Below are 25,243 nucleotides of genomic sequence, written 5' to 3' on the forward strand. Positions count from 1 at the left end.
TGCTGATCCAGGAGGATAGATAAGCAGTCTGTTAATCTAGCAACAGAGGAGGAGCTGAGATAGGTGGTAGTGAGCTAGAGCTGGGTGTCGTCAGGGTACATGTGAAAAGTATTGTGTTTTTGGATATGTCGCTGAGCGACGGCATGTGGATGAGAAACAGGAGGGGAGCAAGGATAGATCCTTGGGGGCCACCAGGGGTAACAGTGCGGGAGCAGGAAGAGAAGCCATTGCTGATCATTCTCTGGATATGATTAGATAGATAAGAATAGACAATGGAATGCCTGTTGTTGCCAGTCTCAAAGATGGCGACCGTTTCAGTTGTCACAGCTGCTGAGCGCGGCCATACGCATGCGCGCTTCCTGGCGCCGGGCCACCCGCGGGCTGTGCGTTTGCGCCATTTCCGCTTCCGGGCGGGGAGGACTGAGGTGCAGGGCCTAGTGGTTGAGGGAAGCTTCGGGATCCCAGTGGAGAGCGCAGCGACAAGACAGGCCAGGCCGAGGTTGTGCGGGGCCTGCGGGCCCGACACCAGCGGCACCAGCTCCAGGAGCCCCGGCCTCTCCAACCGCCCGAGCGGCCGACATGAGCGGGAGAGGCCGCGGCGGAACCGACCCGATCTGGTGGCTGGAGAATGGTGAGAAACTGGGGGAGGGCGGCGGGGTGTGGAGAGGGGGTTGGAGCCGGGGTCGAGGGAGAGAGAGAGTCGGAGGTGGATTGGAGGGGGAGGTGAGTGAGGGGGAGGTGAGTGGGGAGGATGGGAGGGGGAGGTATGGGAGGGGGAGGTGAGTGGGGAGGATGGGAGGGGGAGGTGAGTGAGGGGGAGTTGAGTGGGGAGGATGGGAGGGGAAGATGGGAGGGGGAGGTGAGTGGGGAGGATGGGAGGGGGAGGTGAGTGAGGGGGAGGTGAGTGGGGAGGATGGGAGGGGGAGGTATGGGAGGGGGAGGTGAGTGGGGAGGATGGGAGGGGGAGGTGAGTGAGGGGGAGTTGAGTGGGGAGGATGGGAGGGGAAGATGGGAGGGGGAGGTGAGTGGGGAGGATGGGAGGGGGAGGTATGGGAGGGGGAGGTGAGTGAGGGGGAGTTGAGTGGGGAGGATGGGAGGGGGAGGTGAGTGGGGAGGATGGGAGGGGAAGATGGGAGGGGGAGGTGAGTGGGGAGGATGGGAGCGGGAGGTGAGTGGGGAGGATGGGAGGGGAAGATGGGAGGGGGAGGTGAGTGGGGAGGATGGGAGCGGGAGGTGAGTGAGGGGGAGGTGAGTGGGGAGGATGGGAGGGGGAGGTGAGTGAGGGGGAGGTGAGTGGGGAGGATGGGAGGGGGAGGTGAGTGGGGAGGATGGGAGGGGAAGATGGGAGGGGGAGGTGAGTGGGGAGGATGGGAGCGGGAGGTGAGTGGGGAAGGATGGGAGCGGGGGGTGAGTTGGGGTGGGGGGAGGGTCGGATCCGTGGCGGGGTGGATTGTGTGGGGGGGGGGGGGGGAGAGAAAGGAGGGGCTGCGAGCCCGAGGTGGTGGGGTGGAGGGTCCGAACTGGGGTTGTGGGGGGGGGCAGTCCTACCCGGGGTGGGGGGAGAGGGTCTGACCCGGGGTGGTGGAGAGGGTCTGACCTATCCGAACCGGGATGGGGGTGCGAGGGTCTCACCTGAGGGCAGGGAGGTGGTGGGACGGGAGAGTCCGATCTGGAGTCAGGGGGATGAGGATCAATTGAGTGGGGAACGCTATCAGCCCATGGGGAAGAGAGAGGCAGCTCCGGGGAAGAAGAGGGTGTGCCTTGGATGTGGCGAGGGGGTTGAATCTGCAGGGAGTGGGAGATAGCCAGCCTGTGTGCAGGGGAGGATTGGTCGAGGGTGATCTCTGGGGCTCAGAAAGGGTGGGGCTGGATGGAAAGCATAGTGTAGGAAGGTTGTCAGCCGAGAATTCACTGGGAAGCGATGGAGGGATCGCCAGGACAGCAGGAGAGCGACAGTATGGGGGTCACTGGGGAGAGTGGGAAATGAGTGAGATTATCAGGAATGAGGGGATCATTGTGACAGGGTGTGACTTCACACTGGGGAAAAGATCACTGGTTCCAAGTGGGAGACCCAGAAGAATAGCCTGAAACTAAAGGAGAGGGGAATGCGATATGGTTTGGGCTAAGAATGCAAAGATGATCGTGAGGAATAACAAATTATAATGATAAGGAATGCTATATAAAAAATAGTTGACAGCAAAGATCCAAGGAAATAGAAAGGGATTTTCTATGTAAGGAATTAAATTGATGGCAGGACCTCTCGAGTGAAAGGGGGAGGCGAATTGTTGAGAATGAAAGCAGGGCAAAGATTAAATATTTTACTTTCTGAACACAATGCATGTGAGGCAGGGATAGATATGAAACAATTATTAGAGCTCACTGTAGAAAAAATAATGGAACAAGCTGGATAAACTCTTGAATCCTGCAGGATGCATTTTAGACTTCAGAGGGGAGACAGCAGAGGCTCTGCCCAATGTGGTTTAATCCTCCTTCAGTATGTAAATCATGCAGTGGAACTGGAGAGTGGGCAATGCAACACACTTCCTCAAGAAGAAAGCCAAGGGTAATGGCTTTGTGACTGAAAGGCTGTTTCCAGTGCGGTTCCGCAGGGCTCAGTACCAGGTCCCTTGCTTTTCCTGGTATATATCAATATTGTAGACTTGAATGTCGAGGACTAGATTAAGAAGTTTGCAGATGATACAAAAATTGGCCGTGTTGTTGATAGAAAGGAAGAAAGTTGCAGACTGCAGGAAGATAATGATGGATTGGTCAGGTGAGCAGAAAAGTAGCAAATGGAATTCAATCCAGCGAAGCGTGACAATGTATTTGGGGAGGACAACCAAAACAAGGGAATGTACAATAAATGGTAGGATTCTGAGAAATGTAAAGGAACTGAGGGAGTGTATGGCTACAGATCCCTGAAGGTAGCAGGACAGACAGATAAGGTGGTCAAGAAAGCACACAGGATAATTTCCTTTATTGGCTGAGGCCCAGACTATAAGCGCAGGGAGGTTATGCTGGAACTGTATAAAACACTAGTTAGATCACAGCTACAGTACTATGTACAGTTCTGGTCATGGCATTAGAGGAAGGATGTGATTGCACTCGAGATGGTATTGGGAAGATTTATAAGTTTGTTGGCTGGCCTGGGGAATTTTAGCTATAAGGAAATATTGGATAGGCTGGGGTTGTTTTCTTAGGAACAGACGAGGCTGAGGGGAGATTTAATAGAGGTGTATAAAGTTATGAGGGGTCTAGATAGAGTGGTTAGGGAGGACCTGTTTCCCTCAACAGAGCGCTCAATAACTGGTGGCATAGATTTAAAGTAATTGGTAGAAGGATTGCCGGGTGGTGGGGGACTGGAGCTCATTGCTTGAGAGGGTGGTAGAGGCAGAATACTTGGATATGCACTTGAGGGACCGTAACCGACAGAACTAGGGAGCAAGAGGTAAAAGGTGGAATTAGACTGGGCATCTGTTCCTTGGCTGGTGTGGACACAATGTGCCAAATGGTCTGTGTGTAAGTTTCTATGGTTAAACCAGGTCACCAGAGACAAGTTAGTATGCCAGCTGTGGGCAATCTCTTCGAATCCTATATGTGAGATAAAATGAATAGATCTTTAGAAATGCATGAATTAATCAGGGACAGCCAACACAGAGTTGTTCAAGGAAAATCATATTTGACCATGTGTTAGATTGAAGTTACCAATTAATTGATAAAAGGAATGTAGTGGTTGTAACTTATTTGGATCTTTAGAAGCATTCTATCAGGTGTTTTCAAAGAAGCCTCTTAGAAAATGTCAGGTATGTGGTGCGGAAGAGACGTAGCAGTATAAATTAAAAGAAAAGAAAGGCTTTCATGACCACTGGACATCTCAAAGTGCTTTACAGGCAGTGAAGTTCTTTTGACGTTTGGTCACTGTTGTAATGTAGGAAGTGTGGCAGCCAAATTGTGCACAGCAAGCTCCCACAAACAGCAATGTGATAATGACCAGATAATCTGTTTTTGTGATGTTGACTGAGGGATAAATATTGGCCAGGACACTGAGGAGAACTGCCCTGTTCTTCGAAATAGTGCAATGGGATCTTTCACATCCATCTTAGAGGACAGACGGGCACTTGGTTTAATGTCTGAACAAAGAAAATTACAGCACAGGAACAGGCCCTTCGGCCCTCCAAGCCTACGCCGATCCAAATCCTCTATCTAAACCTGTCGCCTATTTTCTAAGGGTCTGTATCTCTTTACTTCCTGCCCATTCATGGATTTGTCTAGATACATCTTAAAAGACGCTATCGTGCCCACGTCTACCACCTCCACTGGCGTAAAGAACTTTCCACGCATATCCCCCCTAAACTTTTCCCCTTTCACTTTGAACTCGTGTCTCCTTGTAATTGAATCCCCCACTCTGGGAAAAAGCTTCTTGCTATCCACCCTGTCTATACCTCTCATGATTTTGTACACCTCAATCAGGTCCCCCCTCAACCTCCGTCTTTCTAATGAAAGTAATCCTAAGCTACTCAACCTCTCTTCATAGCTAGCGCCTTCCATACCAGGCAACATCCTGGTGAACCTCCTCTGCATCCTCTCCAAAGCATCCACATCCTTTTGGTAATGTGGCGACCAGAACTGCACGCAGTATTCCAAATGTGGCCGAACCAAAGTCCTATACAACTGTAACATGACCTGCCAACTCTTGTACTCAATACCCCGTCCGATGAAGGAAAGCATGCCGTATGCCTTCTTGACCACTCTATTGACCTGCGTTGCCACCTTCAGGGAACAATGGACCTGAACACCCAAATCTCTTTGTACATCAATTTTCCCCAGGACTTTTCCATTTATTGTATAGTTCACTCTTGAATTGGATCTTCCAAAATGCATCACCTCACATTTGCCCTGATTGAACTCCATCTGCCATTTCTCTGCCCAACTCTCCAGTCTATCTATATTCTGCTGTATTCTCTGACAGTCCCCTTCACTATCTGCTACTGCACCAATCTTAGTGTCGTCTGCAAACTTGCTAATCAGACCACCTATACTTTCCTCCAAATCATTAATGTATATCACAAACAACAGTGGTCCCAGCACGGATCCCTGTGGAGCACCACTGGTTACACGTCTCCATTTTGAGAAACTCCCTTCCACTGCTACTCTCTGTCTCCTGTTGCCCAGCCAGTTCTTTATCCATCTAGCTAGTACACCTTGGACCCCATGCGCCTTCACTTTCTCCATCAGCCTACCATGGGGAACCTTATCAAACGCCTTACTGAAGTCCATGTATACAACATCTACAGCCCTTCCCTCATCAATCAACTTTGTCACTTCCTCAAAGAATTCTATTCAGTTGGTAAGACATGACCTTCCCTGCACAAAACCATGTTGCCGATCACTGATAAGCCCATTTTCTTCCAAATGGGAATAGATCCTATCCCTCAGTATCTTGTCCAGCAGCTTCCCTACCACTGACGTCAGGCTCACCGGTCTATAATTACCTGGATTATCCCTGCTACCCTTCTTAAACAAGGGGACAACATTAGCAATTCTCCAGTACTCCGGGACCTCACCCGTGTCTAAGGATGTTGCAAAGATATCTGTTAAGGCCCCAGCTATTTCCTCTCTCGCTTCCCTCAGTAACGTGGGATAGATCCCATCCGGACCTGGGGACTTGTCCACCTTCATGCCTTTTAGAATACCCAACACTTCCTCCCTGCTTATGCCGACTTGACCTCGAGTAATCAAACATCTGTCCCTAACCTCAACATCCGTCATGTCCCTCTCCTCGGTGAATACCGATGCAAAGTACTCGCTAAGAATCTCACCCATTTTCTCTGACTCCACGCATAACTTTCCTCCTTTGTCCTTGAGTGGGCCAATCCTTTCTCTAGTTACCCTCTTGCTCCTTATATATGAATAAAAGGCTTTGGGATTTTCCTTAACCCTGTTTGCTAAAGATATTTCATGACCCCTTTTAGCCCTCTTAATTCCTCGTTTCAGATTGCGCCTACAATCCCGATATTCTTTCAAAGCTTCGTCTTTCTTCAGCCGCCTAGACCTTATGTATGCTTCCTTTTTCCTCTTAGCTAGTCTCACAATTTCACCTGTCATCCATGGTTCCCTAATCTTGCCCTTTCTATCCCTCATTTTCACAGGAACATGTCTCTCCTGCACGCTAATCAACCTCTCTTTAAAAGCCTCCCACATATCACATGTGGATTTATCTTCAAACAGCTGCTCCCAATCTACATTCCCCAGCTCCTGCCGAATTTTGGTATAGTTGGCCTTCTGATTTGAAAGGCGGCACCTCTGACAGTGCAGCATTCCCTCAGTACTGAACTGGTGTGCTGATCTTTCATTTTTTTTTGTGCTCAAGTCCTGGAGTGGGACTTGAACCCAAACCCAGCCACAGCTGATACTGGAAAAAAAAAACATCTATTGGTTAACAGACAGGAAACAAAGTTAGGATAAATGGGTAAAGCCCGCCCCTGTCTGCTGTCAACTTTCCTCACAACGCATCGTTCTGACTAATCTTTCGATCACCTCACCTAGTATCTGCAGTGGCTTGACTTCCTTGTTTTGATGCCTTTCTAAAGCGGTAGAAGATGGTTTTCTGTGTTGGAGGCACAAGTTGTTGTTGCTTGAAGTGGAAAACGGTTGGAACTGATTTGAACCCAGGGGTTAATGTGGGTATATTTTTGTTCTTGATGTGTCTGGGCTTGATTATAGGAAACAGAGACTCCAGGAAGTTGTCAGCATGTTAACTGAATGGGCAGACTGGTGGCAATTGAATGTGGACAAATGTGAAGCAATTCACCTTGAGAGAAAAACCAAAGAATAAAAGGGTGTTCTCAACAGAAAGACGCTGAAGGGTGTCGAGGAATGCAAAAGCCTCGGTTCTCATATAGAATTCCCTCAAGGTGCAAGTGGGTATAGATAAGGCCAGTAGCATATTTTAATCGTAACAGACAGAGACAAGCTATTATGACTGTTTCCACTGGAGCAGAGAAGGCTGAGGAAATTGAAATTATGAAGAATTTTATGTGCTAGTAGTGGAGGGGTAGATGTTATGATTCGAAAACAATGCTTTCAGATTGGGATATTGTAATATTTTAATATCAGCTGTGAGAAAGTTACTGGAATCCATTATCAGATGGTGACTGAGCACTTGGATAAGTATGAGCTAATCAGAAACTCAGCATGTATTTGTAAAGGGTAGGTCATGTCTGACTAATGAGTTCAGTTTTGTGATTGGGGAGTGCCCATGGATGTTTATATAAGGACTTCCAGCAGGTATTTGTAAGGTTCTGCAGAAGAGATTATCAAAAATTAGAGTGCACAGGAACGGAGGTAACCTTACGACATGAAACAGTAATTAGTTGAGAAGTAAGAGTCAGTGACCTTCGACTGCAGAGCCTCCTGACACTTGAGGGTTAACACATTCCTAGATTGTTCACTTGCTATGCCCTGAGCCACAGTGAATTGTACGCTTGCCAGATATTGCTTGAGTTTTAGTTTCATTTCTGATTTATCTTTCTCATTCTCACCAGTGACTCAAACAACTGACTGGTTCTCATCTTCAGTGCAGTGCTGAGACAAAATATTTATACAGAGAAGGTTTTTATATTGAAATATGCCATTTTTTAAACCAGCATTTGTTTTTGCGAGTAATTTGTTTGTTGCAATTCATAGGCAGCATTGACCTGTCAGTTTAGGATTTAAAGATTCTTCTGTGTTCTTTCAAAAAACAGCAGTCTTGGGATCGACCAAAATTGGACCCTGTTATTGAAGTCTCTCTTTAAGAGGATAAGTGTTCATCTGGTCTGACAGATAATATTTAAATGTTACAAAGAGGCAATGTGAATTTAGAGACTTGTTCAAGGCTACTCTGCCACCAGAAGATGCAGGTAAAGGAAGTGTTTTGTCGGCTGTGTTTCCTGTCTCTATCTGCTTTATATTTTATGCTGTAAAATGGCTGGCCTAAGCATTCAGGAGTAGATGTTTTGTGTGCCATTGATTCTTTTGTGACATGAGCAGAGGGCTGTGTATGAAATGAATGTAATGCCATCTGTATGGGGAAATCGGGGGCAGTGTCTGGAAGAGTTTACGTACAAACCACAATTGCTAAAATGTAGTTCATTGGAAGGATGAGTGTTCTTGGAAAGTAATGATACTAAAGACACCATTGAAATATAAGTTGAGATGTCTGCTCTACTCTCAGATTTACTTCAGTCGCTGGTGTTGCTTTTAACTGCATCTTGTGCGCTAGAGTCAAGTGGAGACCTGACCTTGGCTTGTGGAATTCACATTCAATCCTGTCAGCTCCACAGAACTCCCCAACTTTATAAGAAAGAAAGACTTTCATTTATATAGCACCTTTTACGGCCTCAGGATGTCCCAAAGCACTTAGACCAATGAAGTACTTGCTGAAGTGTGGGACCTTGCTGTGCAAACAAACAGCAACGTGCTAATGACCAAATAATCTGTTTTTGTGATGGTGGTTGAGGGGTAAGTATTGGTCAGGATACCAGGGAGAACTCCCTGTTCCTCCTCTTAATAGTGTCGTGGGATCTTTTATGTCCATCTGAGAGAACAGACGGGGTCTCGGTTTAACGTCTTATCCAAAAGACGGCACCGCCGACAGTAGAGTTACCCCCTCAGTGATGCAGTGAAGTGTCAGCTTTGATTTTGACCCAGAGTGAGAATGCGACCCATTGAGCCAAAACTGACACTGGTACTAGAGAATGTGTTCGTGCCTTCAATCGTTAAACTCCAGTGCATAGTTCTTGCATTGTTTAAAGAAAACGTAAAGAAAAAGCATGTAATTACGCAAAGATGGTGGCAGGCCAGGAGATTGGAAGGAATATATAAAAAAAAATGCAATGACTGACTAAAAGATTGAGAGGAAGGAAAAATTAGAGAAAAGCTAGCAGAAATATAAAAACAGATAGTAAGAATTTCTATTGATATTTAAAAAAGAAAAGAGTTAACAAAGTGAGTGCTGGTCCTATAGGAAGTGAGTCTGGGGAATTAATAGATAATCTCCCCCTCACACTCCCTTCCCTCCACCCCTTCCCACCACGCTCTGGAAGTGGTTCAAGAGTTCACCTACCTTGGCTCAACTATCACCAGTAACCTGTCTCTCAATGCAGAAATCAACAAGCGCATGGGAAAGGCTTCCACTGCTATGCCCAGACTGGCCAACAGAGTGTGCGAAAATGGCGCACTGACACGGAACACAAAGTTCCGAGTGTATCAAGCCTGTGTCCTCAGTACCTTGCTCTACGGCAGCGAGGCCTGGACCAAGAGCGACGTCTCAATTCATTCCATCTTCGCTGCCTCCGGAGAATCCTTGGCATTCGGTGGCAGGACCGTACCTCCAACACAGAAGTCCTCGAGGCGGCCAACATCTCCAGCATGTACACCCTACTGAGCCAGCGGCATTTGAAATGGCTTGGCCATGTGAGCCGCATGGAAGATGGCAGGATCCCCAAGGACACGTTGTACAGCGAGCTCGTCACTGGTATCAGACCCACCTGCCGTCCATGTCTCCACTTTAAAGACATCTGCAAACGCGACACGAAGTCCTGTGACATTGATCACAAGTCGTGGGAGTCAGTTGCCATTGATCACCAGAGCTAGCGGGCAGCCATAAAGGCGGGACTAAAGTGTGGTCAGTTGAAGAGACTTAGCAGTTGGCAGGAAAAAAAACAGAAGCGCAAGAGGAGAGCAAACTGTGTAACAGCCCCGACAACCAATTTTATCTGTAGCACCTGTGGAAGAGTCTGTCACTCTAGAATTGGCCTTTATAGCCACTCCAGGCGCTGCTCCACACACCACTGACCACCTCTAGGCGCTTACCCATTGTCTCTCGGGACAAGGAGGACAAAGAAGAAGAAGAAGGATGAGGAGGTGGCAGATGAATTGAACAGATATTTTGCATCAGTCTTTGCGATAGAGGATATAAGTAACATCCCAGAAATAGTTGTAAATCAGGAAGTGGAAGGGAGGAAGGAACTCAATAAAATTACCATCATCAGGAAGTGGTACTGAACAAATTGTTAGAGCTGTGGGCTGACGAGTCCCCGGGTCCTGATGGACTTCATCCTCGGGTCTTAAAAGAAGTGGCTAGTGAGATAGTTGATGCGTTGGTTTTAATTTTCCAAAATTCCCTAGATTCGGGGAAGGTTCCATTAGATTGGAAAATGGTGAAAGTAACTCCCATATTTAAAAAGTGAGGGAGACAGAAAGCAGGAAACTACAGGCCAGTTAGCTTAACATCTGTCTTGGGGAAATGTTAGAAGCTATTAAAGATGTTATAACGGCACGTAGAAAAATTCAAGGCAATCGGGCAGAGTCAACATGGTTTTGTGAAAGGGAAATCATGTTTAACCAATTTATTGGAGTTCTTTGAGGGAGTTACATGTGCTGTGGATGAAGGGGAACCATTGGATGTATTGTATTTAGATTTCCAGAAGGCATTTGATAAGGTGCCACATCAAAGGCTATTGCAAAAAATAAAAGCTCAAAGTGTAGGGGGTAACATATTTTCATGGATAGAAGATTGGATAGCTAACAGGAAATAGAGAGTAGGCATGAAGGGTCATTTTCTGGTTGGCAAGATGTAACCAGTGGTATGCTGCAGAGATCAGTGCTGGGGCCTCAACTTTTTACAATTTATCTAAATGACTTGGATGAAGGGACCGAAGGTATGGTTGCTAAATTTTCTGATGACACAAAGATAGGTAGGAAAGGAGGTTGTGAAGAGGACATAAGGAGGCTACAAAGGAATACAGATAGGCTAAGTGAGTGGGCAAAGACCTGGCAAATGGAGTATAATGTGGGAAAATGTGAAATTGTCCATTTTGGTAGGAAGAATAAAAAAGAAGCATATTATCTCAATGGTGAGAGGATGCAGAGGGGTCCGGGTGTCCTAGTGCATGAATCACGAAAGGTTAGTATGCAGGTACAGCAAGTAATTAGGAAAGCTAATAGAATGTTATCATTTATTGCGAGGGGAATTGAATATAAAAGTTTGGAGGTTATGCTTCAGCTATACATGGCATTGGTGAGACCGCATCTGGAATACTGTGTACAGTATTGGTCTCCTTATTTAAGGAAGGATGTAAATGCGTTGGAAGCAGTTCAGAGAAGGTTTACTAGACTAATAGCTGGAATGGGCGGATTGTCTTATGAGGAAAGGTTGGACAGGCTAGGCTTTCATCCGCTGGAGTTTAGAAGAGCAAGAGGCGATTAAATTGAAACATATAAGATCCTGAGGGGTCTTGACAGGGTGGATGTGGGAAGTATGTTTTCTCTTGAGGAAGAATCTAGAACTGGGGGTCTCAATTTAAAAATAAGGTGTCGCCCATTTAAGACAGAGATTAGAAGAAATTTTTTCTCTGCAGGTCATGAGTCTTTGGCACTCTCTTCCTCAAAAGGCATTGGAAGCATAGTCTTTGAATATTTTTAAGGCAGAGGTGGATAGATTCTTGATCAGCAAGGGGGTTAAAGGTTATCGGGAGTAGGCGGGAATGTGGAATAATCAGTTCAGCCATGAACTTATTGAATGGTGGAGAGGCTCGAGAAGCCGAGTGGCCGACACCGGCTCCTAATTCAATTGTTCGTATGTCTGTCCTGAGTGAGATATTTAATTGAATTGAAGTCTAATCGTAAAATGACGCAGCACTGAAAGAGGTCATCTGGCCCTTTGTACCTCTTTGGTCGAGTGATCCAATGAATGCCACTCCCCTGCTTGGTCCGCATATCCCTGTAGATATTTTCCCTTCAAGTATTTATCCAATTCTCTTTTGCAAGTTACTATTGAATCGGCTTCCAGCACCCTGTCAGGCAGTGTATTCCAGATCAACAACTCACTGTGTAAGAAAATGAAAGTATTACCTCGTCTCCCTTCTAGTTCCTTTGACAATCACCTTAAATTTGTTCCTCTGCTTACTGACTCTCTGCCACTGGAAATAGTTTCTCCTTGTTTCAAAAAAGAGGCCAGGACCAGAGCGGAGCAGGATAAAAGACGAGGCCAGGTGTGGAGTAAATGGAGAGGCCTGGAGCGGAGCAGTCTAAAAGGCAAAGTGGAGAGTGGAGCTGAACAGCATCAAAGGAGACTCTGGGAGTGGAGCATAAGAACTTAAGAAATAGGTCATTTGACCCCCAGATCCCTCTGTACCGCAGCATTCTGCAGTCTCTCTCCATTTAAATAATCTGCTTTTCTATTCTTCCTGCGAAAGTGGACAACCTCACATTTTCCCACATTATACTTGATCTGCCTCATTTTTTGTCCCTCACTTAACCCATCCGTATCTCTTTGCAGACACTGTGACCAGCTCACAACTTGCTTTCCCACCTATTTTTGCAGATTTGCTTACAATACACTTGCTCTCTTCATCCAAGTTACTAATATAGATCATAAACATTGATCCCTGTGGCACTCCACTAGTTCCAGCTTGCCAACCTGAAAATGCCCCATTTATCTCAACTCTGTTTCCTGTTAGTTAGCCAATTCTCTATCCATGCTAATATATTACCCCCAATGCCATGAGCTCTTATCTTGTGCAGTAACCTTTTATGTGGCACCTTATCGAATGCCTTTTGGAAATCCAAATACACTACATCTACTGGTCCCCCTTTATCCGCCCTGCTTGTTACATCCTCAAAGGACTTTAATAAATTTGTCAAAAACAACTTCCCTTTTATAAAATCATGCTGACCCTGTCTGATGGCATTATGATTTTCTAAATGTCCTGCTACTACTTCCTTAATAATGGATTCTAGCATTTTCCCAATGACAGCTACTACACGAACTGGCCTACTGTCACCCAACCCCCCCCCCTCCCCCCCGCCCCTTGAATAGATGTGTTACATTTGTGGTTTTCCAATCCGCTGGGACTCTACCAGAATCTGGGGAATTTTGGAAGATTACAACCAATGCATCCACCGTTTCTGCGCTTCCTTTAAGACCCTAGGATACAGGCCATCAATCCAGGGGGCATGTCAGTGTTTAGTCGCATTAGTTTTCCTGGTACTTTTTCTCTAGTGATAGTGATTATTTTAAGTTCCTCCTTCCCCTTTTGCCTCTTGATTTTCTGCTATTCTTGGGATGCTTTTTGTGTCTTCTACTGTGAAGACAGAAACAAAATACTTGTTCAAAGTCTCTGCCATTTCTTAGTTTCCCCAGTCTCATCCTCTAAGGGACCAACACATACTTTAGCTACTCTCTTCCTTTTTGTATATTGATAGAAGCTTTTACTGTCTTTATATTTTCTTGCTAATTTACTCTCATGCTCTAATTTCTCCCTTTTTTTTTAGTATCTTTTGCAGGTTTCTAAAATTTTCCCCATCTGGCCTACCACTAAACTTCACAGCATTGTACACATTTTCTTTCAATTTGATACCGTTATTAACCTCCTACGTGAGCCACAGATGGTGCATCCTTCACATACACCAAGTGTCTGAGCCTGGAGCAGCACAAAAGGAGAGGGGAATTCTATAGTTAGGGGAGCAGATAGGCGTTTGTGATCGCAGATGTGAATCCTGGGTGGTCTGTTGCTTCCCTGGTGCCAGGGCCCAGGATGTCACTGAGTGACTGCAGAGCACTCTGAGGAGGAAGGATTAGCAACCAGTAGTCGTGGTCCACAGTGGTACCAATGCCACAGGTGGAAAGAGGGATGAGGTCCTGCAGGCAGATTTTAGGGAGCTAGGAAAGAAACTAATAAATAGGACTCAAAGGCAGTAATCCTGGTGCTACACGTTAGTCAGTATAGAAATAGAAGGATAGAACAGATGAATGTGTGGCTGGAGAGATGGTGACGGAGGGAGGCCTAAGGTTCCTGGGACATTGGGATCTGTTCTGCGGGAGATGGGACGTGTACAAGACTGATGGATTGCACCTGAACAGAGCCAGGACCAATGTCATAGAGAGATACAACACTGAAGCAGGCCCTTCGGCCCACCGAGTCTGTGCCGACCAACAACTACCCATTTATACTAATCCTACATTAATCCCATATTCCCTACCACATCCCCATCTTCCCTCAATTCTCCTACCACCTACCTACACTAGGGGCAATTTACGATGGCCGATTTACCTATCAACCTGCAAGTCTTTGGCTGTGGGAGGAAACCGGAGTACCTGGAGGAAACCCACTCGGTCACAGGGAGAACTTGCAAACTCAGCGCAGGCAGTACCCAGAACTTAACCCGGGTCGCTGGAGCTGTGAGCCTGCGATGCTGACCACTGTGCCACTGTGCTGCCCCAGGCCTTGCCAGGTGTTTGCCATCCTTCTCCCGGTGAGACTCTCAGTGATGGTGAATCCTCACTCCCCCCATCCTTCTCCTGGTGAGACTCTCAGTGATGGTGAATCCTCACTCCCCCCCCCCCCCCACCATCCTTCCTCCGGTGAGACCCTGATGGTGAATCCTCACTCCCCCCCCATCCTTCTCCCGGTGAGACCCTGATGGTGAATCCTCATTCCCCCCATCCTTCTCCCTGTGATACTCTCAGTGATGGTGAATCCTCACTCCCCCCATCCTTCTCCCGGTGAGACTCTCAGTGACGGTGAATCCTCACTCCCCCCATCCTTCTCCCTGTGAGATTCTCAGTGACGGTGAATCCTCACTCCCCCCATCCTTCTCCCTGTGAGATTCTCAGTGACGGTGAATCCTCACTCCCCCCATCCTTCTCCCTGTGGGACTCTCAGTGATACTGAATCCTCACTCCCCCCATCCTTCTCCCTGTGAGATTCTCAGTGACGGTGAATCCTCACTCCCCCCATCCTTCTACCTGTGAGATTCTCAGTGATGCTGGATCCTCACTCCCCCCATCCTTCTCCCTGTGAGACTCTGTGATACTACTTCTGCCTGTGGGAGTTTCTCCCAGACAGTGTTGCAATGTTGAAAGATATGAAAAATCAGGGTTGAGAAAAAACCTTTGTTTTTGCTTGGGCTTTTCTTGTTGAATAGAAGTTCAAACGGAGTTCGCTGTCACCTCATGAACTGGCTTGCTGGAATTCCTCAATGATGGGGGATGCCCAGCACGTCAGTGCAACAGACAAGGCTGAAGCAATTGCATCCATCTTCAGCCAGATGTGCCGATTGGATGACCGTCTCTGCTTCCTCCTGAGATCCCCAACATCACAGATGCCAGTCTTCAGCCAATCCGATTCACTCCACGTGATAGCAAGAAATGACTAAATGCACTGGATACTTCAAAGGCTGCGGGCCCTGACAACATCATGGCAATAGTAATGAAGACTTGTGCTCCGGAATTAGCTGTGCCCCTAGCCACGCTGTTCCAGTACAGCTACAACACTGGCATCTACCTGGCAAGGTGGAAAATTGCCCTGGTACGTCCTGTGCACAAAATGGACAAATCCAACCCGGCCAGTTACCGCCCCATCAGTCTACTCTCGATCATCAAAGTGATGGAAGGGGTCGTGAACGGTGCTATCAAGCAGCAGTTGCTTAACAATAACCTACTCAATAACGCTCAGTTTGGGTTGCACCAGGGCCACTCAGCTCCTGATCTCATTACAGCCTTGGTTCAAACATGGACAAAAGAGCTGAACTGCAGAGGTGAGGTGTGAGTGACTGTCGTTGACATCAAGGCAGCTTTTGACTGAGTATGGCATCAAATCTGGAGTCAATGGGTATCAGGGAAAAGCTCTCCGCTGGTTGGAGTCATACCTAGCACAAAGGAAGATGGTTGTGGTTGCTGCTGCAGATGGCCCACAGTGCCTCATGGATGTGCAGTTTTGAGCCACTAGATCTGTTCTGATTCTATCCAATTTAGCATGGTGCTCGTGCCACACAGCACGATGGAGGGTATGGTAACGTGACTTTGACTTCACAAGGGCTGTGTAGTGGTTACTCCTACCAATACCATCATGGATAGATGCATCTGAAACGAGTAGATTGGGAATGAGGTCATGTCGGTTTTCCTTCACCACCTGCCGCAGGCCCAGTCTAGCAGCTATGATCTGTAGGATTTAGCCAGCTTAGTCCGTCGTGGTACTGTTAAGCCAATCTTGATGGCCATTGAAATCTCCCACCCGAAGTACTTTCTTGTACCCTTGCTACTTTCGGTGCTTCTTGCAGGTGGTGTTCAACATGGAGGATTACTAGCGGTCAGTGGTAATCAGCAGGAAGTTTCTGTGTCCATGTTTGAATTGAAGCCATGAGACTTCATGGAGTTTGGAGTCAATGTTGAGGCCTCCCAGCGCCATTCCCTCCCGACTGTATACCACTGTGCTGCCACCTCTGCCAGTGGGACAGGACAGACCCAGGGGTGGTGATGGGATGACTGTCAGGTATGATTTGGCGAGTATGACTGAGTATGGCAGTTGCTTGATGTGTCTGTGGAGCAGCTCTCCCAATCTTGCCACAAGTCCCCAGATGGTAGTGAGGAGGACTTTGCACGGTCGTCTGGGAAGGGTGTGACTTTGTCGTTTCTGGTGCCTACGCCCACACACCTTGGATAAATTAAGAAAAATGAGATTCCGTCACGATGGATCTCTCGTGCTGTAATTTTTGTAATTCCAAATATTTGCAGCAAAAAATAATCTTAGTGGACAATTTGCTGTTTGCTTATGATTACTTGTCAAAACAGAATATTTTCTATTCAGAGGGAAGAGACGTTAAAGAACACAAGAAATAAGAGCAGAAGTACACCATATGGCCCATCGAGCCTGCTCCGCCATTCAATGCGATCATGGCTGATCTTCGGCTTCAACTCCACTTTACTGCCTGCTCCCTATACCCCTCGATTCCCCGAGAGACCAAAAATCTATCTATCCCAGCCTTAAATATATACAATGATGCAGTGTCCACAACCCTCTGGGGTAGAGAATTCCAAAGATTCACAATCCTTTGAGTGAAGTAATTTCTCCTCATCTCAGTCCTGAATGATTGACCCCTTATCCTGAGGCTGTGTCCCCGTGTTCTAGATTCCCTGACCAGTGGGAACAATCTCTCAGCTTCTACCCTATCAAGCCCTTTCAGAATCTTGTATGTCTCAATTAGATCGCCTCTCATTCTTCTAAACTCCAGAGAGTATAGGCCCAATTTACTCAGCCTCTCATCATAGGACAACCCCCTCATCCCAGGGACCAATTTAGTAAATCTTCACTGCACTGCCTCCTGTGCAAGTATCTCCTTTCTTAAATGTGGAGACCAAAACTGCACACAGTATTCCAGGTGCGGTCTCACCAAAGCCCTGTACAATTTCAGTATTACTACTTTATTCCTTTACTCCAATCCCCTTGCAATAAAGGCCAACATGCCGTTTGCCTTCCTGCTGCACCTGCATGTTAACTTTGTGCGTTCCTTGTACGAGTTCCCCCCAAGTCTGTCTGAACATTGACACTTACCAGTTTCACATCTTTTAAAAAATATTCTGCTTTTCTATTTTTATGACCAAAGTGGACATCTTCACACTTCCTTACATTATACCCCATTTTCCGTCTTGTTGCCCACTCACTTAACCTGTCTATATCTCTTTGCAGCCTTTCTACATCCTCCCTGCTGTTCACCTTTCCACCGAGCTTTGTATCATTAGCAAACGTAGATACATTACTCTCTGTCTCTTCATCCAAGTCATTAATATAGAGTGTAAATAGCTGAGGCCCCAGCACTGATCCTTGCAGTACCCCACTATTCACTGCCTGCCAACTTGAAAATGCCCCATTTATGCTCACTCTCTGCTTTCTGTCTCTTAACCAATCCACTATCCATACTAATATATTACCCGCAACTCCATGAGCCCTTATCTTGCCTATTAATCTTTTATGTGGCACCTTATCGAATGCCTTTTGAAAATCCAGGTATACTACATCTGCCCCTTTAGTTGCATCCTCAAAAAACTCTAATGAATTTGTCAAACAGGACCTCCCTTCAGTAAAACCATGCTGACTTGTTCTAATCATACTATGCTTTTCCAAGTGCAATGTTAAGACTTCCTTAATAATAGTTTCATCCTTTTTTGTTGGCTGGGATTCTACCCTCAAGGTGAAATGACTCAATCCAGTTACCCCCTCCCCATCCCCCCCCAATGCAGTCCTGTCTCCACCCCACCCACCTTTGTACCAGTCCTATACGACCCGCTTTACTGCAGATCCACACATTCCTGAGGGAGAGGTAGAACAGCAGTGGGAGATGGACAAGCCCAGTGTTAGAGGAGGGGTGGTGTTAATGGGATAGCATTGTTACTGATATTCCAGTCATGAGGAGACCAGTGTTACTGAGAGGTGAAGTGATGGGCTCAGCCAGTGTTGAAATGGGTGCCTGGTTTAGTTCAGCTTGAGATCGGCTAGTGGAGTGGGCGGTCAGTGGAGTTGGTGCCCAAAGAGTGGAATTCATGGTGACGCTGAAGGCAATGTTTGTTCATCTTCCTTGCATGTAGTTGCAGGTAGTTGTGAGTTATCTAGGATGGAGAGGTTGTGTGAGCTGCATATTATAAGTATACATGTAGAAGCTCAGACTGTGCCTGTGTAATGAGATAAATGAAGAGGGATTAAGGTTTGATCCTTGTGGGACCCTGGCTCCCAGCTTTGCTGACATTCCACACTGAGTGGAGCTGTAGAAATGGGGTGAAGCAGGTCTGCTAAGAATTATGAGTGAAGGTGAAGACAGCCTGCAGATATCCTGGAGTGCACTGTGATGCTGATGAACATTACATTATAAAGGAGCGAAGTGCTTTTTTCCCTAAAGTTTATGTCTTTTTCTTTTGCAGAAGACCATTACCTGTCAACATTGAAGCATAAAGTCAACATTTACCAACATAACCTACAGGACAATCCGACAGTGACCCCTCAGGTATGGATGTGGCGCATCAGGGCACCTGTCTGTCAAGTTTGATGCAATGGCAGGTATTGCTGAGGGACAAGCGCCATGCTGCGAAATTGCTCAGCGCAGTGTCCGATTTGTGTGCAGCCATGGAAATGGGGTGAAATGGGGTGGGTTAGAGGAGTAATGTTTGGACTTTCCTGTGTCAAGGATCTAATGAGAATACTGAATTCTCAAGGGCACCCCCTGTCCTAACTTTGGAAAGAAGGTCCCAACTAGCCAAAGGAAAAATGTTGGTATTGCAGAAAATAGAAAGTTTAAGGCACAGAAAGAGGCCACTTGGCCCATCGTGTCTGTCGGCCAAAAAATGATCCACCTATTCTAATCTCACCTTCCAGCATTTGGTTTGTAGCCCTGCAGCTTACGGCACTTGAGGTGCATATCCAGACTCCTTTTGATTTGAGGGTTTCTGCCTCAACTATCCTTTCAGGCTGTGAGTTCCAGACCATCACCACCCTCTGGGTGAACAAAGAAGAACAAAGAACAGTACAGCACAGGAACAGGCCATTCGGCCCTCCAAGCCTGCGCCGATCTTGATGCCTGCCTAAACTAACACCTTCTGCACTTCCAGGGCCCATATCCCTCTATTCCCTTCCTATTCATATATTTGTCAAGATGTCTCTTAAACGTCGCTATCGTATCTGCTTCCACCACCTCCCCTGGCAGCACGTTCCAGTCACTCACCACCCTCTGTGTAAAAAAACTTGCCTCGCACATGCCCTCTAAACTTTGCCCCTCGCACCTTAAACCTATGTCTCCTAGTAACTGACTCTTCCACCCTGGGAAAAAGCTTCTGACTATCCACTCTGTCCATGCCACTCATAACTTTGTAAACCTCTATCATGTCGCCCCTCCACCTCCGTCGTTCCAGTGAAAACAATCCGAGTTTATCCAACCTCTCCTCATTGCTAATGCCCTCCTGACCAGGCAACATCCTGGTAAACCTCCTCTCTACCCTCTCCAAAGCCTCCACGTCCTTCTGGTAGTGTGGCGACCAGAATTGCACGCAGTATTCTAAGTCTGGCCTAACTAAGGTTCTGTACAGCTGCAACATGACTTGCCAATTTTTATACTCTATGCCCTGACCGATGAAGGCAAGCATGCCGTATGCCTCCTTGACTACCTTATCCACCTGCGTTGCCACTTTCAGTGACCTGTGGACCTGTACGCCCAGATCTCTCTGCCTGTCAGTACTACTAAGGGTTCTGCCATTTACTGTATACCTCCCACCTGCATTAGACCTTCCAAAATGCATTACCTCACATTTGTCCGGATTAAACTCCATCTGCCATTTCTCCGCCCAAGTCTCCAACCGATCTATATCCTGCTGTATCCTCTGACAATCCTCATCACTATCCGCAACTCCACCAACCTTTGTGTCGTCCGCAAACTTACTAATCAGACCAGCTATATTTTCCTGAAAATCATTTCTATATACTACAAACAGCAAAGTTCCCAGCACTGATCCCTGCAGAACACCACTATTCACATTCCTCCATTCAGAAAAACACCCATCCACTGATACCCTCTGTCTTCTATGACTGAGCCATTTCTGTATCCATCTTGCCAGCTCACCTCTGATCCCGTGTGACTTCACCTTTTGTACCACTGCCATGCGGGACCTTGTCAGAGGCTTTACTAAAGTCCGTATAGATAACATCCACTGCCCTTCCTTCATCAATCATCTTCGTCACTTCCTCAAAAAACTCAATCAAATTAGTAAGACACGACCTCCCCATCACAAAGCCATGCTGTCTCTCGCTAATAAGTTCATTTGTTTCCAAATGGGAGTAAATCCTGTCCCGAATAATCCTCTCTAATAATTTCCCTACCACCGGCCTATAATTTCCTGGATTATCCTTGCCACCCTTCTTAAACAAAGGCACACATTGGCTATTCTCCAGTCCTCTTGGACCTCACCTGTAGCCAATGAGGATGCAAAGATTTCTGTCAAGGCCCCAGCAATTACTTCCCTTTCCTCCCTCAGTATTCTAGGGTAGATCCCATCAGGCCCTGGGGACTTATCTACCTTAATAAAATCAAAATACTGCGGATGCTGGAAATCTGAAACAAAAACAAGAAATGCTGGAATCACTCAGCAGGTCTGGCAGCATCTGTGGAAAGAGAAGCAGAGTTAACGTTTCGGGTCAGTGACCCTTCTTCGGACTTATCTACCTTAATGCTTTGCAAGACGCCCAACACCACCTCCTTTTTGATAATGAGATGACTATCTACACTCCCTTCCCCAGGCTCATCCACCAAGTCCTTCTCTTTGGTGAATACTGATGCAAAGTACTCATTTAGCACCTCGCCCATTTCCTCTGGCTCCACACATAGATTCCCATCTCTGTCCTTGAGTGGGCCAACCCTTTCCCTGGTTACCCTCTTGCTCTTTATATATGTATAAAAAGCCTTGGGATTTTCCTTAATCCTGTTTGCCAATGACTTTTCATGACCCCTTTTAGCCCTCCTAACTCCTTGCTTAAGTTCCTTCCTACTGTCTTTATATTCCTCAAGTGCTTCATCTGTTCCTAGCCTTCCAGCCCTTTCAAATGCTTCCTTTTTCTTTTTGACTAGGCTCACAATATCCTGTGTTATCCAAGGTTCCCGAAACTTGCCAAACTTGTCTTTCTTCCTCACAGGAACATGCTGGTCCTGAATTCTAATCAGCTTTCTACCAATCACTTTAAATCTATTAATCGTGTGTTCCTTTGCCTTGTTTGACCTCCCCAAATGCATCACCTCTCACTTCTCCAAGTTGAATTCCATTTGCCACTTCACATCTGACCAGACCATCAATATCTTCCTGCAGCCTACAGCTATCCTGCTCACTATCTACCACACGGCCAATCTTTGTGTCATCCGCAAACTTCGTGATCACGCCCCTAGCATTTATGTCCAAATCGTTAATATATACCACAAAAAGCAGGAGGCCCAGTACTGAGCCCTGTGGAGCACCACTGGAAACAGCCCTCCAGTTGCTAAAACAGCCGTCAGCAATTACCCTTTGTTTCCTGCCACTGAGACGAGTTTATATCCACCTTGCTGCTTCCCTGTATCCCACTGGATTTTATTTTTTAACCAGTCTGCCATATGGGACCTTGTGTAAAGCCTTGTTAAATTCCATGTAGACCACATTAATTGCACTATGCTCATCTACCTTGTTACTTCAAACAATTCAATCTGTTTGGTCAAACAAGACCTTCCCTTAGCAAATCCATGCTGACTATCCTTGATTAACCTGTGCCTTTCTAAGTGCCGATTTATCCTGTGTCTCAAAATAGATTCCAATAATTTGCCCACTACTGAGGTTAGATTGACTGGCCTGTAATTATTCAGTCTACCTTTCGCTCCCTTTTTAAACAGAGGTACAGCATTAGCAATTCTCCAATCCTCTGACACCACACCTGTATCCAGTAAGGACTGAAAAATGATGGTCAGACCCCCTGCTATTTCCTCTCTTGTTTCTTTTAACAGCCGAGGTTACATTTCATCCAGCCCTGGTGATTTATCAACTTTCAAGGATGCTAATTCCATTAATACTTCCTCTCTCCCTATGTTTATCATGTCCAATACTTCACACTCCTCCTCCTTAACTACAATATCTGCATTGCACCCTCTTTTGTGAAGACAGATGCAAAGTATTCATCAAGAACCATACAAATATCTTCCGCTCCGACACAGGTTACCTTTTTGGTCTTTTATGGGCCCTACTCTCTCCTTAGTTATCCTCTTACGCTTAATGTATTGATAAAACATCTTTGGGTTCACCTTGATTTTGCTTGCCAATATTTTTTCATGCCCTCTCTTTGTTTTTCTAATTTCCTTTTTGATTTCACCCCTCCATTTTCTATATTCCTTTCGGCTTTCGATAGTATTGAGTTCTCTGTGTCGGACATAAGCTTTCCTTTTCTGCCTTATCTTACCCTGTAGGCTGCTTGACATCAATGGACTCTAGATTGGGCCGCCTCACCCTTTTTCTTTGAATCTCCCCTGTGAATGCCTCCCACTGTTCTGACACTGATTTACCTTAAAGTAGCTGTTTCCAGTCCACTTTTGCTAAATCACTCCTCAGTTTAGTCAAATTGGCCATGCCCCAATTGAGAACTCTAACTCCTATTCTATCTCTGTCCTTTTCCATAATTGTTAAAAGTGACTGAATTATGATCACTATCACCAAAATGCTCTCACACTGCCACTCCTTCCACCTGCCCATCTTCATTTCCGAAAACTTAGTCTAAAACTGCACCCTCTCTTGTTGGACTTGCTACATACTGGGCAAAAAAGTTCTCCTGAATGCATCTCAAGAATTCTGCTCCCTCAATTCCTTTCACACTAAAACTATCCCAGTTAATAATGGGGTAGTTAAAATCCCTTACTATTAGTGCCCTATTGTTCTTGCATATCTGCCTACATATCTGCTCTTCTATTTCCCTCTGACTGTTTGGGGGTCTATAGTACACTCCCAGCAGTGTGATTGCCCCTTTTTTGTTCTGTTGCTCAATCCATATGGCCTCGTTTGATGAACCTTCCAACATATCATCCCTTCTCACAGCTGTAATAGTTTCCTTGACCAAAATTGCCACTCTCCCTCCTTTCTTATCCCCCTCCCTATCGCGTCTGAAAACCCTGTAACCAGGAACATTGAGCTGCCATTCCTGTCCCTCCTTAAGCCATGTTTCTATAATAGCTATGATATCATACTGCCACGTGTCTATCTGTGCCATCAGCTTGTTTGCTTTATTTGCTATACTCCTTGCATTGAAGTAGATACCCTTGAGCACTGCCAAGCTCTCTTTTATTTTCTGACCTTTGTTTCCTCTGTCTTCCAGACTCATCCATTAATTTTCTGCCTTCCATTTTCATTTCTGAAATTGTCCCAGTTGAGCCTACCCTCAGGTCCCCATCCCCCTGCCAAACTAGTTTAAACTCTCCCCAACAGCACTAGCAAAATGTCCCACAAGGAACTCAGTTCCAGCTCTGTTTAGGTGCAACCAGTCTGGCCTGTACAGGTCCCATCTCCCCCAGAACCAGTCCCAATGTCCCAGGAATCTGAAGCCCTCCCTCCTGCAAGATCTTTCCAGCCATGCATTCATCTGTCTTGCCCTTCTATTTCTCTACTCATTCACGCGTGGCACTGGGTGTAATCCGGAGATTACTACTTTTGAGGTCCTGCTTGCCAATTTCTTACTTAGATCCCTAAATTCTGACTGCAAGACCACATCTCTCTTTCTGCCTATGTCTTTGGTTCTGATGTGGACCACGACTGCTGGCTGTTCACCCTCCCCCTTCAGGATGCTCTGCAACCGCTCAGTGACATCCTTGACCCTGGCACCAGGGAGGCAACACACTATCCTGGATTCATGCCTGTAGCCACAGAAATGCCTGTCTGTTCCCCTGACTATTGAATCATCTATCACAATGGCTCTTCCAGTCTTCACTGTGCAGCTGAGCCACCCATGGTGCCATGGACCTGGCTCTGGCTGCACTCCCCAGGTGAAGCATCACTTTCTTCAGTATTCAGAACTGAATATCTGTTGGAGAGTGAGAGGCACTCATGGGTCTCCTGCACGACCTGCCTGATTCTTTTTGACTGCCTGGTGGTCACCCATTCCCCCTCTCCCTGCATATTGAATGCACTGCAGTGTTGCCAGCTGCTGCTCAAGTTCCAAAACCCGGAGCTCAAGCTGCTTCAATTGACGACACTTCCTGCACAAATGGTTCACAAATGCTCCCACATAGCACAGGAGGCGCACTCTTGAGGTTGAAGCAACCCTGCCATTCCTTTATTAGTTGACTCTTTGCTACTGCTAAAAAAAACCTTACCAATACTACAGCAGCTTCGAATTATTAACAAAACCTTACTAGTACTGATAAATCCTACTAAAAATCAGTACAGTTCACTAGTTAAAAAACTTTACTCAAAGAAACAGCTACTCACTTGTTTCTTATTAAGCTATTTACACACGCACCCTAACAGTAGTGTACTAACTCAGCTATTTAGAGTTATTCCCTAACAGCAGTGACTCACCAACCATCAGCTTGCAGCTTTCCTGTGACGTCACTGCTCACTTTGTTTTCAAACTCCGGCACGCTTGGACTGCTCTCTGCTGTACTCCCGGAAGGTCAGTGCTCTGGGCCGTGATCCTCGGGCATATTTATCTGCTCTCGCTCCATGTTCTCCCTGCAGGTCAGCTGCTCTCCCGGACTGTATGTATGTTGATGTTTATCTAATGTATTAAAGTCTTGGGTATGGATGCAGTTCTTGTAACACCTCATTCTACCTCGGTTGAATTTCCTGTTTTATTTCAGTGGTTCCCATTTAGTCCTCCAAGCTGAACCTCTTCGCTAGATGGCACTGTGGTACCATCTTTCCTGGTGCCCCTTGCTGAAG

The 25,243-nt window shown here is 46.4% G+C and overlaps 1 protein-coding gene across 2 annotated transcripts in view; it reads left to right on the forward strand.

Moving 5' to 3' along the window:
• The first annotated feature begins 399 nt into the window (after positions 1 to 399).
• LOC137367409 (tetratricopeptide repeat protein 31-like) overlaps positions 400 to 25,243 on the forward strand; it is a 77,398-nt gene continuing 52,554 nt past the window's right edge. For both annotated transcript variants that reach the window (XM_068028642.1, XM_068028643.1), the window contains exons 1-2: positions 400 to 631; positions 18,737 to 18,819. In XM_068028642.1, the coding sequence (XP_067884743.1) occupies positions 580 to 631; positions 18,737 to 18,819 (135 nt within the window). In that variant the 5' untranslated portion in view covers positions 400 to 579. The remainder of the gene's footprint in view (positions 632 to 18,736; positions 18,820 to 25,243) is intronic.

Source organism: Heterodontus francisci, chromosome 1 (assembly GCF_036365525.1).
Source record: "Heterodontus francisci isolate sHetFra1 chromosome 1, sHetFra1.hap1, whole genome shotgun sequence".
In the NCBI taxonomy this organism is placed as follows: domain Eukaryota; kingdom Metazoa; phylum Chordata; class Chondrichthyes; order Heterodontiformes; family Heterodontidae; genus Heterodontus; species Heterodontus francisci.